Here is a 20,043-nt window from a genome sequence, read left to right as displayed (position 1 = left end):
AAAGCAGCAACCTTATTTACAAGTCCCAACTCACTTGACCTGCAAGCAAAATCACTGAAAGGCTTAAAACCTTTTCAAATTGCACAGAATGTGTTTTCTGGAAGGACTTTAGAAAAACTATGAAAAAAAAAGACATACTAGAGAAACAGGAAAATTATTGGAATATTGTTAAATTATCCTTAGAAATTGGAGTTATGGCTATTTCTACAGAAATAGCTCAATGGTAGAATTGCCTAATAGTGGTGGAGATAGATTTGTTTTCTGCCTCAGCAGCAGAAACATTTCCTTTCCCAGGCATTTGCTCAACAGAAACAGTAATATAATGGCAAATAAAGTTTTCTTCTTTTTATTCTCTCTCTATTCAGAACTACAAAAGAGAGACAGCCTTTACCTGACTAAAGAAACCTTTTAACTCTTGTGTTCCAGTACTTAGTTATGAGTGAAGTGCACACAAACTGAGAGAGAAACCAAGGAAAGAGCTCACTTAATGTGATGACATTTCAAACATCCATCTGATGATTGATTAACAAGACAAGAAGAAGGTACAGATAGACAGTGATGCCTACGGCAACTTCATTTATAAACTTGCTGGCCTTTCAAATATATAAAGTCAGAACGATTACTTCTGATATTAAAAGCTTAAAACTCTTAGAACGGTGAGAAACATGACATGTTATTCCAATGTAAAGATGCCTGATAATGCATGATGCCACTGTTAAAGCATCACGCAATCAGAAGCGCAAACTTGCTGGTGGAGGTGCTGCTGAAACTGACATCAGATCACACGGAACTGAAGTGCACGCCGAGCCGGGAACAAGGGGTCCGTGAGGACCCATGGAAAACTGTCCCTGTCCCCTGCTAGGTTTGGGCTCTTCTTGACTTTCACTGATACTGAGACCTCTTGGATCTTGGCCAAAAAATTTTATTACAAGGCCTATAGGATCAGTACAGTTGGCCACTCCTAAACCCAAACTAGACCATGACTTAATCTAGACAAATGTTTGCAAAGAAGATATCATGTTTTAAATGAAGCATAGTAAACTTTTACCATGCAAATAAATAATACTAATAAACAAAACAAACAAACAAACAATTAACAAAAAAAAAAAACCAATCACCACAAGTTTATTAACAATGCCTTTAGAAAATCATGGAGCTACAGACTTGGATGCAAGAACAGCCAGGAAAGATGGGACTTTCATAATAAAATAAGGAAACCTTGCCTATTTCAAAGGTAACTACAAAACAAGAACCAGCCAATGAGGTACATGAAGGCTCCAAAGTCTACTGTGAGTCCACAAAAAGGTCATGACCTATTTCAATGAGCTTTGTATTACAGTTCAGTATAACAGTTCTGTAACCACTCAGTTATTTTACAAGGGGGTGAATAACTCAAATTTATGATTCAGTACATAATGCAAAGGTAGGACAAAATGACTAATTAAAAGCATGTATTTTCCCTGCATACTTAAGATTTTCTGTTCCCTTTTACATAGCCTCTCCACTCCTTTTAAAGCAATGCAGCTTTAAATCTTCAGTACATTCTCTGAACAGTTTTGACATGTTTCAAACTGTAAAATGGTAGGAGCAGAGCTCTGTCTTCCATTGTGCATATAAGCTGTTTGCAAAAGCCTGGTTTACAGATGCAAATTATTAAGATAATGCTGAGAAATTTAATAAAAACATTGGTTGATGATCTTCTGTTTGATGTCCTACAGAACTCTTGTGGGATTCAATTAGAAATAGGTAAATGCATCCAAAGACAGAGTCTGGTTCTTTAAGCAAGAGCTTCCCCTGTCAAATACCTTCGTGCTTGTACCCTCGTTATTTCAGGCAGCTTCTAAAAGTCAAAAGATTAATTTTCTGTTCTAATTACCTGCTGGATATATCAGACAATCATTTTCTAAGTATTTATTAATGTGTGTGGCTTTGATCTAATACCCAAGAGTCATTTTATCTATGCTGTAATTTATTAATTAACTTCTATAAATATACACTAATCTTCCATGTGGTTCACAATATTGTATCTAAACACAAAAGGTATTCTGGAGGAGGAAACTTCTGGTGAAATAATTCTAGTTTCTTATTCATATTGTGAAAGCAGCCATCATCCTCCCTTTATCTGCTCAAAAATGTTTTGGGTTTTTAAAATTTTTTAATCTATTCTATCAACATACAATAGCCTGTATTTTATAAAAATCCTCATACCAGACTCCGACATTGTTTTAAAAAGCAGTAGCATTAAGGACAGGGAAAACTGCTGCTTTTTAGAATAAACATATTTTAAATATCCAAATCTGTGCCGTTTTAGTTTTTTTGAACACATTAACATTAACAAAATAGTACAGAGAGCAATAAAGAGGAAGTAACAAATCCACAAGAATCAGGCTTGCATTAATACATTATCGCTTGAACTTCCAAGTTTCAAGCCCTGTCAAGAACAGTTGCTTTTGAATGCCCAGTTTTCTGTTCTTTACCCTGTATCAAAATGTAGCAAACATTTATCCTTTCAAGCTTACAACTTACTTTCTTGCCAAGTGGAATACATTTTGTGAATTCAAATGTGTATGGGACTTTTTAAAAAAAAAAAAAAAAAACTGAAGTTACACATATTTTGAGGTTTTGTGCCAAATTTTCTATATTCAACAATTCTGGCCTTCATCAATTTTCATTTCTGATGCCTCTCTCTATGATGAGTCAGAAGTCATTAACATAGAATCAGAAAAAAATCATAATCGACAAAGGGCAGAAAACAGTGTTCTCACTGGACTGGAGCTGGGTGACACATAGTCAAGCAGACCTTGCCTCTGCTCCTTACTTCAACAACTGCTTGAAGACTGTTATCCAACAAATTCAGCCCACAAGTGGGAATCCTGTGCTGAATTTCAATTTTCTGAATATATTTGCAGCTAAGTCATGAAAGCAAGGATTTATATGGGAAATCCAACAAGAACCATCAAGGAAGGTCTCACCACTAAGTCAAGAATGGGAGCTGGGAAGAAACATCAAGTATGTGCTTCAAAGAGGAGGATGAATTTCCCCTCAATAGCAAAGGAACAGTTGTGTTTCACCACCAAACTCCCCATCACTTTAATACCCTGGCTATATTAATAAAGTAAGGAATTAACTTTGAATGTATACAGATTAAGGCAAATACGTGGAATTAGCATGAAACCCTTGCTAGTTAATATGAAATGAAGAATGCACGATTCCTTTAAACAAAAGTAAGAAATACACCACATATTGTTTATACCAAACACAGTTGGGGACATGAGCCTTTCGCCTGGGAAAACCATCTTCAAAGTAGCAACTGTTTTCCCAGCTGCGAATACTCTTTCCTGGGAAATCTATTCCTACCATTACAAAAATAATTTTCAAAGGAATGTAAAATTATTCAGCCTAATCTATGCATATCCATATTTCAGACACTATTTCGTACCTTCTTGTCTGTTTACAAAAGACCTACCATTCTTTATAAACACTATACGGTGTCACAATCAAATTTACCTCTGTTTCAAAAATAAACAAAAGTATGGTTAATTTAATAAAATAATTTAAAGCAACTCTAGCAATATTCTTAAGAAAAATGTTAGTAGGAAACACATTTCAGTCTCATAATCAGCTACCCTTAAAGTTTGGTGGTTTTGTTTTCTTTTTTTCCTAATTTGAGAAATATTGCATAGATGATAAGAAAGCAGGCAAACCAAGCAAGATGTCACACAGTAGGTCATAAATGCCAAATGGGTTTATAGCTTCATAATTTTTTTCAACTATCAGAAGGCCATCACACAGCAAAATAATAAGTCAATAGGCCAGCAAACTTGTTTCTTTGTGCAAGTAAAAAAAAAAAAAAAATTTGAATAAACATTCAACCAAAAGGTAGCCCAAAGAAAAGAGAAATAGGTCCAACATTTCAATTATAGACTGACCAAAACCAGCAGACTAACAAGAGTGCACTAATATCCATACTGACATTTAACTTCGCCATTTTGAGAAATAGTTATCACCCCCCTTTTATCAGCAGAAAACTGCTAACTGCTGATGTATCCTTACATCAGGGCATGGGGGAGAAGATGAAAGATTATGTCATCTTCTCTTCATAACATGGGCAAAACTCTATTTGCATATTGGACACACTTTAAAAATGGTCCAAAAAACCCCTAGTTCAAGACAAGATTCTTATGCTAAAGGTTATGTTAAATAAAATTAGCTTTTGGGAATTTTCCTTTTTTTCAGTATTTAAGATTGGTTTTCTACCTATATCTTAAACAAAAAAAATTAATAATCCCAGATAACACTCATGCATACAGTAGAGGATTACACTAGTAAAGCAAAACTAAACAAACGCAGCAGGAGTTGATAGCAGAATTGCAATGCAAGCAGTTTCCAAAATGTATTTTTAATGTATATACGAACATCTAATAATGGTACCCTGGTAAACAGAAGAAAATCCTGCAAAATCACACTAAATTGTAACTTTATGATGTTTTTTAGGATGGGAAAATCCAAAACAAGTTATTTTGATGGTTACAAAATAAGCTTCCCATTAATTAAAAAAAATAAATTAATGGAACAATAAAGGATTACCATGTTTGTTTGCAAATCATCCACAACTCATTATTTCAACAGGCTTTGGTATGAATTAGTAGGTTGTCAAATAAATAAATACAGTTTCCGATGATAGCTTTACAGTATCTGCTTGATTGGTTTTATAGCATGAATGTCTGGTTTGCATTCATTAAACAGTCAGGTTACTACCCCAGTAACCTGAATAGAAGCAGCGTTAGAGATAGTATCAAAGTAGCATACCTAGGTATTCCAGCAAACTCATGCCAAAACTTATATCTCCACAGCTTAAACATCATTTTATGGGGTTTCCCACTACTACAAGCAAACAATAATTTTAAAAAAATATTTTTTTTCTGGTTTTCTTTGCTGCAGTACTAGCTTAACTCTTTCTTGGTCTTTATGATAACCTCCAAAAAGTTGAACAGAAAAACCCTTTCCCCACTAGTTTTGCCATTTTCCATTAGTAAACGGATCTTACTGTTTGGGCACCTGCACACTAGCCCTCTGATGAAAGAAACACCATGAGCTACTTGTTTATTTGCCATTGTTTGTACTATCTGTATGGAATCTCAAAAACTAAATTCCTTTCCCACTGATTTTGCCTTTATCTGAGGAAAATGAGTCTTCCTCCTCAAACTGTTTGCAATGCTGAAGGAACATGCAAGGAAACACTCACTGACCATATGATCATTACCTAAAGCACTCTTCAACCATGAACAACGGAATTTGATTTATAAAGATTGATTGCCTCTTAGTCATTGTAATTTTCCTTAAAGTTACAATGTTTACTAAATTGGGAAGGAACAGCAAATTAATGTTGTTTTCTATGCATTATGAATTTTGAGTCTTGCCTAATAGATATTCAACTCTGAAATAATGTCTTTCTGTTCTGTAGAAAGCCTGCAGCTCTGAAAACAGCGGTGGAGAAACATGATCTACCCTTAAATTACAAGGTTAACAGATCCTTTGATACAGTAAGGTCATTTTGGGTAGAACTCAAAAAGCCTTCATAAACAAAGCAACCACAACATATTGTTCCCTACTTACAGTGTTGTAAGTGTCAGTACTGACGTTTTGATAAGCTTTGTGGCATGAAGGCAGCTGAAATTTTGAAGGGTGAAGAAATGCATAAACAGAAGCAAGATACGGGTAATTGCAAACAAGCTCATCAAACAGTTATGTTATTTGAAGATGACAGGTTAACAATACTGTAAATATTTTTTTCCACAAATTTAAACAAAATTAATTTGTCTCAGACAAGGTCCATCAGAAAGTTTTTAAGAAGCCAGTATTTAACTTCAGACCACCAGTCTAGATGGCATGTTTTAAATCTGTTTTCTTTATGCCTGTTATGTGACAATTCAAAACAATAAACTCAAACTATTAGAATGTTTAACATACAAGTATGTTAGTAAACTACAACATCATTTAAAAACAAGTAAAACTAATGTCCAGGCATTTTTAAAATATAATAATAATTAAAAAATAAATAAAATCAATGTTTAAAATGTGAGGTTTATTGCCAAGTAGCTAAATAAAACAGTAACATTATGAAAATCTGTCAGAAAACCACACAAGGCTGAACTAAGTTTAAAAACTTGTATTGCCCAGCTCCGTTAGAGATGTGTCATTTGGAGCTGTGTGCTTCTAAGATCATTCATGAAAACATTTATATTGGTCTTGAACTGCTCATTGCTATTTAATGTAAACAGAAGAAACTGAGTAGATGAAAATCTATAAAACATCAAGATTACTCTGAAAGGTCAAGTTGTTCCAAAGAAAAATGCTTTAGTCTTAGGCTGGTAAGAATTTTTGCAACAAATTTCACAAAGGAATGATCAATGTACACTAAATCCAGTCACTTAAGACACATTTCAACTTGCCTGCCTGCAGCTCTATAACAAAATCAATTAGAGATTTACAGTTTCCACTTTGGAGACTGAACTTGCTGTACTAGAATAGAAAAAAAGTAAATCACAGTAAAGGCACCTAATGAACCAGAGAAACCTCTCTCCCACTAAAAGCAATGTATTATACAGCTGTCTTTTGACTTCTTTCCATCACATATGAGACTCTTTAGGAGAAACTGGCATCTACCCATCCTGACTTTAAGAATGCCAAAAAAAAGGTTTTCTTTAATTCAGTTACTACATTAAAAGTCAATTACAGCTGATCAGAATCCAGTCATCATGACTGAGGAGTTTCTGTAAATCTATCAAGGTTCCAGCTTATTTTAAATTAACAAATAAAATTAAAGAAAGCAAAGCTGCAGAGTATACACTCTCAGCAGTTGCCTTTATTTTTGTTCCAAATTTCTTCTTTGGAAGCATCCAGACTAACTGAGCACATCACTGCAGCCTCAGAGTTCCTCCTGATCTTCCTGTACACACAAAGCAATTTTACCTTGTTTTCTACTACATTTTCCATGCTGACAAGGTTTAATGACCAAAAGCATTTTAAAGCATAACTGCCATTGTGACTTAACTGAGTATTTCACGCAAAGCTGGGAGCACACATGCTGAGTCACAGTCATGAACTGGTAAACAGCTAACTTTCATTAACCATTTCTGAAGTAAAATTGTTTAATACCTGCCTAACATTTTTAATTTTCAACAGACATTTTAAACAAAAAAAAAAAAAAGTGGTCTACTAACTTATGCTCTCCTACTATCAACAGTTATAGTTTATAAAGCTGATGCCAAAATATGGCTTGTCATAGACCTTATATGGTATTCCCTAAAACCAGCACTATATACATGTTCAAGCCACCCACTGACACCAACTTTTATAATTCTAAGAACTGTTGTGCCTAGCGGTGTTCCCTAATAGTATTAAGGATTCTTCTTTCCATTTAATATCTGCTTTTTCTTTCACAGTCCTACAGTCTGCATTTAGCCAACAAATCTAATTTGGGGGTTCTACAAACTTCTCACTTGACATCAGATGGTCTAAAAAGGCCCTGCTTGCTAGGGGTTTGAAGCCCACTTGGGTTTTTTTCTACTTTTATGTGAAATTATAGAGGCTGTCATGGGCAATAAAATTTTAGCATTTCAATTTCACACTGGTTTATCCTAGAAAATTATTTTAATTCAAATTGAATTATAGTACTGTGAATCTAAACCCTGTAATATACACCCTACAAAAGAAAGAATATTCCCTCTTATTAAGCTATAAATACCAGATTCTCTATTTTTGCTTTGATATAGACAAAGATGCAATCTTTCCCTACTTAGGAACATTTCTGCCGAGTTCAAAACTGCAGGCATTTACAGACTTCTGAACAGCTACTGCCAATAGGTTGGCTTTTCTTCTATTATGCTTCACAAACTCTAAATGGAATAGCTGGAAACACTTAGGCACACAAAGGGTCTCAAAAATATTCTTACCAACGAGCTCAAATAAAGTCTAATAACAATATAAGTAGTAATACTTTTTTAGTTATATGATCTCCATTGAACTATACATCTCATGATAAATGAAGTAACAAGCAGCTTTCAGATCTATTTTATCTTAGGCCAGAGAACATAAGAGTTTAAGAACAATGGCTTAATAACACCCTGAGAATTCCTGAGGAAAACACCTTTGCCTTTCCTTCTCCACTTTTCTACAGTATCAAACTGCTGCATATTTCTTTGATCCACATTCTACAGTAATGACTCAGAACAGCAGAACTGAATTGCCCTGTTTACATATCACTTCCACCACAAAAAACTTATAGCTCTAAGTTTCCACTTAAATAACATCTCACTATCGTTAATTTCATTCTCGGAAAATTAATTCATAAAATGTTCAGTAATACAAAGAGACTGCTGACACCTTCTGGCCACTCAACATTCTGTCCAAAAATCAAGAGGATTTCCAAGAAAACATCTTTCATGTTTTTCCAACCACTCAGGATCACATGAAGACTTAAGCTACGTCTATATTGCCATATGACAGTTGCTTAAAGCCATTTGGTTCACCTTTCACCCACATTCTCTCACCCATTGTGCCTTTCCAAAACAAACAGAAATCATGTACTTTTGACTGATACAATCATATCCAGATTTGCCTTAATTTATCTTCTCTTTCTAACTTCCACACGAGATACATAGCATCTAAGGAATCACTGCAACTGAATCAAATAGTACACTCAGATTCAGTCCTGAATCTCTAAACCCATCACATCACAGGTAACAGTATGTCCACAGTTTATTGAATTACAGTCAAACCTGGGAGAACCTACCTGCAGATTTTGTTTCTTTTTCTTTGGTTCAGTTTCCCATTTCAGCTCTCCCTTTTGGGCCACATGTTGCTTTAGTTTTTTTCTTTTTTCTGCCTTCTTTTCTTTTTTTTCTCCACTCATTTTTGGCATTCTAAAATAGAACTATTCTGTAAGAGAAACCACCAAACTACAATTAGAACCTTTTTTATATTAAATGCAAGTCTTACATACAGACTTATACTATAATTACACTGGTACAAGAATTATTTGTGACTGCTTAACTATGAAATGTATGTCTGCACTGAATTTCAATCCATTTTGGAGAATTTTCATCATGTTTCCTTTAGGACTACATTATAGTTAAGATGCTGTAAAACTAGAATGTCATTCTCCTGTAGAAAATTCAATGTCCATTGTCCTCTCAGGCCCCGTTGTGGAAAATGCTTCACTGACCTTCCTTGTAGAAAGCCCCCATAGCTGGTACGGTGCTTTCTGCAGGTTATAACGCACCACACTGAACTGTTTGATCAATTGTGTACCTCAGATAACACCAATAAGACCTCTCTCTTCTCAAAATACATTAATGTGACAGTTAGTCATTTCATTAATATACATGTGTGCATACACACATATCCACAAGCAAAAAGGAAGCACACCTGATTACTAAACAGATAGTTTTAAACCACTGGTTCTGTTTAAACTGCAAGCTTTCCTGTTTTCATACAGATCAAACTGGAAAAATTATGCTTAAATAATTAGGTCTCATAAGCTTTATCTTTCATTTTACATTGACATAAGGGCAAAGGCCAACAGGAGTTGCAGAAAATCTGAGTCTGAAACCAATCCTAATTGTAACTGCATATTATTTCTGAGATAAAAATCCTATTTAAGTGGCTTTCAACAGCTGCCCCAACAGGCACTTTCTGTGTAACAGCACAAAGACAACAGCTGACTCAATCACAAATTTTACACACTCTGAATCAACCCACAAACCCACTTTGATAGGCACCCACACAGCTGAACCCGCAAAACCAAGAGACTGGAACCGCCTGCACTGCCTGACAGAGCGACAGGGACCGCAGTCCTCGACCCCTCTGCCACAACGGCCTCTCAGTGAGCGATACTTCGCCCAGGCCCAACAGAGCCAGGCAACAACTGGGAGGCACCTACGCCCTAGCTCCCCAACCCCAGACCCCTGGGTCTGCTTTTCCTTTTATTGAGGAGTTAAGGCTTCGGGACGCTACAGCTTTTAAATCCGAGCACTACGTTCCCAAGAGCAGCCACCCGAGCATCCCTCGCGGCAAAAGGGCCGCTACTGCCCCGGCTCCAGCACCACTCCCCCCGCTCCTCCGCGGCGCACGCCCGGCACCGAGCTCCCCCCCTCCGTGGGGTTTGGGGGGATGGCGGCTGCGGGACGGGGGCGGGAAGCTGCGCCCTCAACCACCACCACCGCCGCGCCGCCCCGGTCCTCCCGCAGCCCCCAGCCAGGCAGGGAGACTCCCGGGGCCCCCGCCGCCATCGGGCCCCCAACGGCGTCCCCACGGGTGGGGTGGGAGCACAGAAGCCGCGACCACCCCTCGCCCCTTCCCGCACGCACCTCTCCGACCCGCCTCCTCTGCACATTTAACTGAGCCCCACGCTTGGCGCCGCAGCCCGCCCCCTCCCTCTCATTGGCTACAAGGAGAGAGCGGAGGCTTCTGGTTGGTCCTCGGCACGCCAATCTCTCGCGTGACCAATAGGAAGTCGCGCTCGCAGTCGGGACGCCCACCTGGACCACGCGTGCTGAGGAGTGCTCGGCCGGCTTTTAGAGGCGCGCTGACGTCACATGTCTGCGCCACGATCCCACACGGAAGGCGTCAGAACTTGCTCCGCCCCCCGTTGCCTGGGTGATCGCCACCCTCCAGGCTCTGGCCGGGATCCGTTCGTGCCGACAGGGACCCGCGGACCCGGCAGCACCCACCCCGCGCTCCCCCCGAGGGACGCCCGGTGTGTCAGCCCCGGTGCTCCCCACGCGAGCTGGGGCGTTCCCAGCCACAGCAGCGCCGTGCCGGCTGCCACCGCAGCGCGATGCGGATCTCCGGAGAACGGCGGCGGTTCCCGTTAGCCAGGCTCCGTGTCTGAGACCCTGATCTGCTGTCCTGATCGGGTCTGAGGGAACACGCTGGGAAGAGGCGGACACTGCGGTTTGAGGGGATGAGAAAACATCCTCCTAGGACAAGGCTTCCAGGGAACAAATTGGTTTCTATGTTTTCATTTTCTATAAATACCATGTGCACAAACATTTCCATTATCCCTTGGTAATTTAAGGGCAAGAATATTTACCAGAAACAGGGAACATTTTTTTCACAGCAACCTGAAACAGGGTGTTTGTTTCCATTTGCTTTGATCCCAGTAGCAGCTGAGGTGCTGGCTGTGGTACCAGATGCTGGTGGCAACAACTCCTGGCACCATTATATGCAGCAATAGGAAGAGGTAAACCTTCACACCTCTGCTTCCTTCACCTGTCCAAACCAGGGTCACACCTTCCTGTCCTTCCACCTCCTCCCCACACCATGGGGTGCCAGTCCTGTCACCCACCCACCACTGCTGGGCTGGGCAGAGTATCTTGGCTCAGGTCCACATCCTCACACCCTGATCAGCACCTGCTGCTGCTCTCTGCTGGAAAACCCCTTCCCATTCCACCAGTGGGGTACACAGCATCATTTGGGAATGTGTGGCCAGTTAGATATTATACAGAAAGATTACAAAAGTCCTAGTACTGTAGCAATGTGCTAGGGCTGGATTATGGCATTAGAACACACAGGATAATAAGTAGGCGGTGGTATCTAAAATTAGAGTTGTAATTTAAACATTTGCTCCAATGTGAATAGGGAAAGCATGTTTTCGAGGTTTAGACTTTATAAAATAGTGTTTTATTATATATCCTATTGTGACATCCTGTGGTTAAACACAGTATTACAGATACTCTCAAATCAGTTTTGACCACATGATTGCATAAAATTAGACTCTAAGGAATTAGCAGTGGTAACTCATACCTACATTACATATTGTTTGGCCAACTATAGCCTTCTGTATAGCTTTGACCTTCTCCAAAAACTTCTCCTGGATGCAAAGTAAGCATATTGGGCCAAACATGAATACATGTTATCAGATATTTTGCTGTGTTGGCCAGGAATTACATTATCTCTACCTTTTCTAATGAAAGTCATACAACTCACTATGTTGATTCTTTACATGCTATCCCTGTGAAGGAACATAAATCCACATTTCCTCTTCAGGCAGCATATACACTTTAAAGATTAAGCCTCTTCAAAGAGAAACAAGAGGCACACAAGTCTTTGCACAACCACAGTACACCTCAAGGTTGTATAAAGCATATGCATTAACTGGACTTACGCTCCCATCTCTTACAGTATTATCAAAGACTGTTTTTCCCAGGTCAAAGAACACAGCATTCTCTGCTATGCAAACTGCTTGTCCTCCCACTTCAGCATAACAGTGTTAGATACTCATAGCTGCAGGTGATTCAAGGGACTGCAATTACCCTTCAGTTAGTCCTAAGCCAACACTCCAGCCCACCAGCCCCAGCATGCAGAGGAACAGCTCTAATGACACATGAAATTGAGGTCTTGACCCCCTGACATCATCAGTAAGCCTTGGCATTTTTCTCACAATTAGCTGGATGAGAGGTCTACTTAGATCCCAGCTGGGGAATTAGCATTGTTCATTAACAGCACATTTCCATTTCATCAGCCTACAATATTTCAGGCCTCAAGCTAAGCAGCTGGATATTCATGCAGTTTTAAAAGAGCCAAGATAGCTGATCAAGATAATAGATGGAACATATCTGTTACGTCTTCACTTGTTTAAGCTTTTCAGGAAGATGGCAAGAGTAGATTCCCTAGACAATGCTGTATTTTGGCCTCATTCTCATTACATGAGACACAAACAGTTAATGCTACTTTCTCTGGCTTTGTTTTTTCCCCTCCAACTGCAAAAAAATAACCATACAAATCTAGGTTTCTAAGAGGCAATAAATTATGAAGAATTATACTGTGCATGCCTCTGAATTGCTTAGGGATTGACTAGAAAAACTAGGTATGGCTTTATAAATCAAGTACTTCCAATGACATTTAGAAACCAAGAGGCAGCTTATGTAAAACTTGCTTCATGTTGATATATGTTGTTTGTCAAGCAGAATGCTGCGTTGTGTGCCAGTTCACTTCCAAAAGGATGGAGACATATGATACCAGCTTGTATTTCAAACTTTCATCTTAAGAGAATCAAAGTTCAGCCTTGCATTAGCAAAGCTGGGTGTGTTTCATACTAATTTTAGTCTTCCTCTTACCACCCTTCCCCAGTTTCCTCCACCAATCCTGTTTTTCATAGTATTAAAGTTCTTATTCCAAATACAGGAACAAGTAAAGTTGACTTGGAAAGGGTGACAGTTTATTGAATGCATAAACACTATGATACAAAAATAAATTAATTGCATAGAAAATTAAAGAGCTATAAACAAGATTAAGTAGACAGAGGTTTGATCCAGATGTGAAGAGCCTCTACTATCTGCATCTGAAAGACATAAGAACGCACTGTAAGAGTTACACAGCTAAATCTTTCCAAAGAAAGAAAACATGGCAGGGAAGGGCTTGAGCCATTTATTTTAATTCAGATGCTTGCTATGCTTTCCTCAGCATTCTGATGACACACCGTTTTTCCAGATCTTGACCAAGCCCCACACTGAGCAGGTGAGAGACCAACCTGCTGTTACAACAATTTGATGTCCTAATGCCTGTGTCTATATAGCTATCTTAATCACTACAGTACAGAGAAGTAAAGATTTACTTGCGCTGTCAGAAACTCTCTACTGCATTCCCAACACCAATTAAAGGTTAACTACCGACTCTAGAACAGTTAGAGGTATGACAGTGGCACTCCTACACTGTGTTGACACAAGACTATTTTTAAACAGTGTTTGTGTTTTCTCCTTCTACAGCTTATACCTGTTGTGCTGAAGACTCCCATTAGATGGCACTCCAATTGCTCCTGTTGACTTGAAGGCATTTTGAGAGGCTCTCATCAGGGCTGCATATCTACAAAGAAATACAACCAGACTCCGCACCTCTTACACAAGCTGCCAGTAGTTTCACTCTTCCATCCAGTTTAATTATCTGCATCTGTCACAAGTCTTACAGTCCTATTGCACAGAACAATTAAGGTATATCTGCCTGCAAGAGACATTTTTATTAAAACCAAGTCTAAACTCAGCTTGACAAGTTATTGATTGCTCTTGGTTACTTCAAGGTGCTGGACAGAACTTTAAAATTCTAGTATTTAGATACAGACCCCAAAGAGTACTCGAGTGGGCCAGCGGCTATTCTCTGTTGGGGGAGAGACTGACACAGGGAAGACTGGAAGAATTTTAGGGAAGCACCTGACAAGCTTTTACCTTGGCTTTCAGACTTTCAGAAATTAAGCCTGAAATATGAAGAAAAAACAGTGGCTATTTTACTGATGTGACTAGTAGCTTACAGAATTCCCTATTTGTCTGAGCTCCCCACCAACCCCTGATACTATCTCTGAAATTTCAGCTTGAGCTCAAAGTATTATAAATACAGCTTACCCAGCCTTGGAGGTGGGGTGGCTGCTCCCTTTACAGTCATGATCCAGAGGATGCCGATGTTTTATGCAGAAGTTACCACCACACTGTTCACAAACTACCTTCATCATCTCTTTCTTTTTGCAGCCTGGCTTTAAGCACTTGTTTATGAAGATCTAAATAACAGAGGACATGAAGTTAGCAATGCTTGCTTGCTTTTTGTGATCAGCCTCCCAAGTAATGACCAAGCTGAAACATGAATGCTCAAGTGCCCTTAGAATCAAGATGAAACAGAGCAAGCTCCTACACATTCTGCTGTCAGAAGACTTAACTTCACAAGCATTTAGGCAGGCAGTTTATACTTCAGCAGCAGTTTCCTTACCCTCTGCTTCTGCTGTGCTGGATTGTATTTGCAGTCCTTATCCATGTGGGCTCCAACCACAATATCTGGTATTTCCCCCTTCTGTACTGGGATAGGTGTATTACAGAGTGGACACACTGGAACCTGCACATTCTATGAACATACAACACAGTAGAAGACCAACTCAATTATTTTTCTGTCCTCCCCCTTTCTCTTATCCATGGGCAACAGAAGTGTATTTACAAGTGTTTTATGTTCTACTCATTTACTAATGATTTTAAAGATGTATTTCAAAGGCAACTGCAAATCATTATCCAAAAAAATAGTCAGACATGCTTTACCAAATCAATTTGTAGCAACATATCTGGTAAGTTGACTTCATATATGTTTCCAGGCTTTCTGGAATTACAGACGTTGAACACCTCAAGGCCCATGTATGGGTCAGCGATCAAAGTTTGGCCCCACTTATTCTATTTATTTATTCTGTAGTTTCATGTTTGTTGCCCTTCAACTCAAAGGACTGGGGCTGCAGAAAGTTTCAAGCCATAATACATTGCTTAAAATATAAAGCACTCCTCTGGGAAGAGGCTGTGCAAGTGAAATAAATTAGAATCTAGCAGTACTGACCTCTGAAATGTTAAGTTTCTATATATTTGAAAATCAGCTGTATGATTAACTTATATCTTGTGATTCTTCCATCCACTTCTATTAAAACCACAGGTCAAGTTTCAGAGCAGTCTTTATACATAACTTAGCAATTCTGCAGTGTGAATTACCGACTCATGTACAGGAACTTACTTTCTTATATGCAGAACTGCATTTGTGGTCATCATAACGGATGTGCTCTTTACAGAAGACTTCTCCACATGCATCACATTTCAGAGGAAGGAAATCTGGGAGAAAAAAATTAAAAAGGAAAACAGATTCTCATGGAGCAGAGCTAAAAGCTGTAAGAGTACTCAAACAAGACTACAAAAAAATTCTAAAGCAAATAATTTTTGTCTAGCTACAATCTACTTATCTCAAGAGAAAGTAAGCCATTCCTCACAAATACTAAAACTAAGCAAGAGCTGGAAGTCTTCCCTCTTTTTATCCAATAACACAAGCCATCAATACCTCAGGAGCTCCTTGACTGCAGAAACTTTAGTGAGGCATTATTCAAGGGTGATGAGTTGAAGTACAAATCCAAAGCCTGGACTCAAAAGTCTTCTTATTGTTTAAAGAACATCCCTTAACAGTTTAACAACACACACGAGTGAAATACTGAGCTCAGCTACCACTCTGTTACCAGACCCATTGAAGAGGGATTACAAAAGCAGCACTGGTTCCGGCTACTAACCAGAGCAGCCTTGCACAGACTCGGGGTGCAGGATTTGGGCCCCCCAGTACAGAAGCATCCCATCCCAAAGGGCGCAGCCCCCGGGGACCCGCTCCCCGCCCGCTCCTCACCCAGCTGCTTGCAGGCGCGCTCCGAGCAGTGCTGGCCCAGCCCCGGGAGCTCCATCCCGGCAGATCCCGGAACGCCCGGCCCGGGGCCGCCGCCGCCGCCTTTATCCGCCTCCCGCTGACTCAGCCCGGGCCCGCGCCCACGTGCTGAGTCACGCTCCCGCCCTCCCCGGCCACCGCGGATGACGTCACTCCGGGCCGAACCAATGGCGCCCCCCGCTCTCCGTCGCCGCCTGCTGCGTGTGCTAGGCGGGCGGCCAATCTGCGGCCGGGGGAAGTCGGGGCGTGCTGAGTCACGCTTCGGGGGCGGGGCGTGCTGAGTCATGCTCCGCTCCAGAGGCAGCTGGAGTGTTTCAGCCCTTTCCGCCTTCCATTTTCATTCCATTTTTTCATCAGGGCTCGGGCTGCAGCACCATCCCTCTGGGGTGCGATGCTTCCCTGGCGTTACCACCAAACCTTAAAATAAAGCCGGAGAGCTCAGTGGGAGAGGGCGTTCTCACCACACCGGGCTGATGCTCAGGGTCTTGCTGCAGGACTTCAGCACGTGCTAACTGGTTTGGGTGGACAAGCCCCAGCTGCAGCTGAGGGTTTGCAGAAGTCAACTGGATAAAAAATTTCCCAGCTGGTCTCTGTTTTTCAATGCTTGTCGCACTTTAACAAGGCACCTCAAGATCAAGGTGCAGTTTAGAAATTTTGATCGTTTAATGTGTGTAGCAGTACTGTCTGCTCACGGAGGAGGTGAGGACTATTGATTTAATGACATTTGTTGCAGGATTGAGAAATGGCAAAATGTTGTTCTGCCTCTCCTTTTCCCAGAAAACACCTGACTTTCTCCTGTAGTACATGACTCAGATGCAGAGTGGAGCTATGAGATCGAAGAGGAGCTTCAGGAAGGCATGTGGTGACTGACTGCAAGGGCCAACTTGTGCTGATAAACTCTGGGAACGGCATGTGCCACTCATCCATCTTCCCCACCACCCTGACACACAGCATCCGTGTGGCTCCTGCTGTGCATGCCAGTTTACCGCCGGCCACGCGGGTATTATGGGCTTCCCGAGAGCACAACCCTGCTGAATTGTTGCTGAATGATACCACGTCATCAGCCAGATGCTCTTCCCCAGCCTTCCCACACATATTAATTTTCCTTCCTGGATCCATAAAATTACCCAACGTCCTCATTTAAAGCCCTTCCTCCAAAGAACAACTGCAACGATGGAGCACGGTAGTCTGCTGCGGGTCTTTGGTTTGCAAAGGGCAAATTCCATCTCCTCCGCTGTGATGCTTGCTGCATGGGGTTTTCTTGGACAGCTGTGCCACATCCACACTGGGAGCACCCGCAACCCACCCTGGAGACACCCAGGGGTGTGATGTAGCCCTATAGGGAGATACCAGCTCAGGTCTAGGAGCAGAGTGAGAGGCAGTGCTGCGCCGAGCGGGCTGAGTCCTGCCCTCTGCCCAGCGTGGCTACAGACACATAGACTTCGGGGACTGATGTGAGAAGAGACCTTCTGGGTCATTCAATTCAAGTGTCTATTAAACACATAACTACTTCATGTAATTCCCTTCATAAACAAACCAAGCTTCATGTTAAAAGCAGCTTATTCCCATCAGAAGGTTGTCCCACAACCCCACTCTCATGAAAAAAAGACAGTTTCAAGTTTCTAGCGTAAAACTTTCCCTGGCAATCTGCCTTCAAAGCGGTGCTGTCCTTTGATTTACAGTTTCTTCTCACTGTGTATAACCAGCAGCTGAAGGAACGAGGCTGACGCTGCTTTGACTGTATGAGTTAGAACCATCATTGTCTGGCTGTGTCCCAGAAGAGCGTTCTGCAGCGGTGGTAGATGTTTCCATCAGATATTGCACTGTTCATCTGCTGATGGTCCCATCCTTGGGCTGCCCTTCTCCCTGCTGTCAGAACCTGCCTCTTGACTCATGTTTGATGCAAACCCTGGTGGCCTCGAGCCCAGGGAAAGCTTTAGCAGTCAGTGCTCCTTTGAGCACGCAGACGTGCCTGGTACTTGATAATACAGCCAGGCAGCATCTTCCACCAGGTTCCTTTGGCCCATGGCATGTGATTACAAGGCTTTCCCCTGACTGAGCTGAGCCAGCTACCTGATGTCTGCCAGGGCAATGGGGGGCAGCCAGAGCACGGCACTTCCCTCCACTTTCCTCGTTCTTCTGACCTGGTTGGCTTTGACAGTTGGAGATGGGGGGAGTGTTAAAAAGAAGGTGGAAACAGCAAAAAATATCCAAAACCAAACAGCAATAGGAAGTCCAGTTATACAAGGTACTTCAAGACCTTTGCTCCTTTATGCATCTATACATTGGCTCCATTATACTATTTACACAACACTCAAGAACTTGGGAAGTGCAATGAAAATCACATGCCCTGCTGAGCTCACAGGCTGATTTTTTTCATACAGAGCACCTACCCAGCACCCAAGAGGAGTGGAACCCCAGTGATCTCCCCAGGAATGCTTTCCAAAGAGCAGCGGGCTTAGCTAAGCGAAGAGACTGATGTCTTCACTGGCTGGCTGATGCTGCCCTGCAGACTGGAGAGCTGCTGCCAGAGGGATCATATTTTATGGTGGGGAAGGGAGGAGTCTGCGTATGGATAACAACAGAAATGGCTCTACGCAGATTAGATGCTCTTAAGAAAGACTGTAAATCCCAAGTCTAGAAACGCACATAGTACAGGGAGCCATCTTAATAGAAATGAGGATTAGAAATTAGCCAAGGTCTTTAGCGATATTTTTAGAAGGTTGCTCCTGACAGGTTAGGCTGCTGAGAACCAGAGGAAAGTGCCGAACTCCGTATTACTCAGGAAAGGATCACACAGTGCAGTGTGTGATTAGAGGCTGGCTAGCTTAGCAACAAGGGGGATAGGTGGGTTAGAACTGATTTGGGAGGAATTAGCAAAGGAAATTGCTTGAGAAGCAGAATTTGATTAGGGACAGCCAACATGGATTTATGAAAGGAAAGCTATGTGTAACTAACTTGCTGGAGTCTGGGGGAGGTACCGTTCCTGGCAGCCTGCGGCATGTTGGTTTTATGTAACCTGATCTGCAAAGGGAAGGCCTGTCCATTGCCGCCAGAGTGGTGACACTGGGTGGGATGGATGAGGGTCACCTTCCTCCCTTGTCTCTGCACAGCCTCTCTGCCTCCTTTTTTCCCCTCCATCCCTTTTGCTACTTTTCTAGTTTTTTAGGGGAGGAGGGCTATTGCTTCTTCCTTTGTCCTGTGGTTCTGCTCTTTGTCATTCCCTTCCTTTTCCATGGGACCTGGGAATGCCTCTTGGTGGCTCTGTGGGGGTTAAACACCACCATCCACCCCACCTCTCCAGCATGGTCTGCCTTAGGACCCACACTGCATTCTAAAGAGGGAATAAAACACCTCTGAAGAGGATCACAGCCTACCTCAGCTTTGCAGATATTTGTTCCTTCATACTGGTTCCTTAAGAGTCATTATTTTGGAGAAGGCTAGAATTGCTCTGCAGAAAACAAAATCCTTGGACAGCTTCAGATGTGCATACCACTGTCCTCCAGTATGGCCAGTCCATCCTGATGAAGGTCAAGCATGGAGGAGCAGCAGCCAAGGAAGCCTTGACCCAGCCAAAGGGACTGTCATGCTGCCCAGAAGAGAGAGAAGGTCTTCAAAGGCCTTCTCTATCCTCTCTGTCATGGGAGCTCTGATTGCATGGCTGGAGAAGGTCCTTGCTGCTTTTCAGTGCCACGGCTGACATGATGGAAACCCCAAATACGACAGCCCAAGGTTGGCTTTGTTTCCTCCTGTGCGGCTAGCCTGCAAGTGCTAGGGACATTCATGGGATGGCGGGGGGACAACTGTCCTCCATCGCTGCCAGCC

At 41.6% G+C, this 20,043-nt stretch overlaps 1 protein-coding gene and 1 long non-coding RNA gene across 4 annotated transcripts; both read right to left on the bottom strand.

The window, feature by feature from the left end:
- Nucleotides 1-8,810: 8,810 nt before the first annotated feature.
- On the bottom strand, nucleotides 8,811-10,532 carry LOC116963614. Its single transcript, XR_004408302.2, has 2 exons — nucleotides 10,371-10,532; nucleotides 8,811-8,940 (listed from the first exon to the last, which is right to left on the bottom strand). It is a non-coding gene; the product is annotated as an uncharacterized LOC116963614 (long non-coding RNA).
- Nucleotides 10,533-13,200: 2,668 nt separating this feature from the next.
- ZFAND2A (zinc finger AN1-type containing 2A) lies at nucleotides 13,201-16,323 on the bottom strand. 3 transcript variants are annotated; one of them, XM_033000954.2, is made up of 6 exons: nucleotides 16,183-16,323; nucleotides 15,532-15,626; nucleotides 14,755-14,886; nucleotides 14,397-14,548; nucleotides 13,777-13,866; nucleotides 13,201-13,345 (listed from the first exon to the last, which is right to left on the bottom strand). In XM_033000954.2, exons 1-6 carry the CDS (start codon nucleotides 16,235-16,237, stop codon nucleotides 13,336-13,338), a joined length of 534 nt encoding a protein of 177 aa, XP_032856845.1. In that variant the 5' UTR covers nucleotides 16,238-16,323; the 3' UTR covers nucleotides 13,201-13,335. The 3 variants fall into 3 exon arrangements, with proteins under 3 accessions (XP_032856845.1, XP_042654277.1, XP_032856846.1); XM_042798343.1 differs by lacking the exons at nucleotides 13,201-13,345; nucleotides 13,777-13,866 and adding an exon at nucleotides 13,873-14,001; XM_033000955.2 differs by lacking the exons at nucleotides 13,201-13,345; nucleotides 13,777-13,866 and having other exon boundaries at nucleotides 14,393-14,548.
- Between the last annotated feature and the right edge of the window lie 3,720 nt (nucleotides 16,324-20,043).

Source organism: Tyto alba, unplaced genomic scaffold (genome assembly GCF_018691265.1).
Source record: "Tyto alba isolate M040663 unplaced genomic scaffold, T.alba_DEE_v4.0 Super-Scaffold_28, whole genome shotgun sequence".
In the NCBI taxonomy this organism is placed as follows: domain Eukaryota; kingdom Metazoa; phylum Chordata; class Aves; order Strigiformes; family Tytonidae; genus Tyto; species Tyto alba.
This window is presented reverse-complemented; position numbering and strand designations above follow the sequence as displayed.

Bases quoted from the DNA above. Each gene is read 5' to 3' on its own strand.
- ZFAND2A (XM_033000954.2), bottom strand. From the start codon at position 16,237: ATGGAGCTCCCGGGGCTGGGCCAGCACTGCTCGGAGCGCGCCTGCAAG. The intron at 14,887-15,531 runs GTAAGTTCCTGT...GTATGTTCATAG, and splicing joins GCAGTTCTGCATATAAGAAA to AATGTGCAGGTTCCAGTGTG. The intron at 13,867-14,396 runs GTAAGCTGTATT...ATTTCTTTGTAG, and splicing joins CACCCCACCTCCAAGGCTGG to ATATGCAGCCCTGATGAGAG.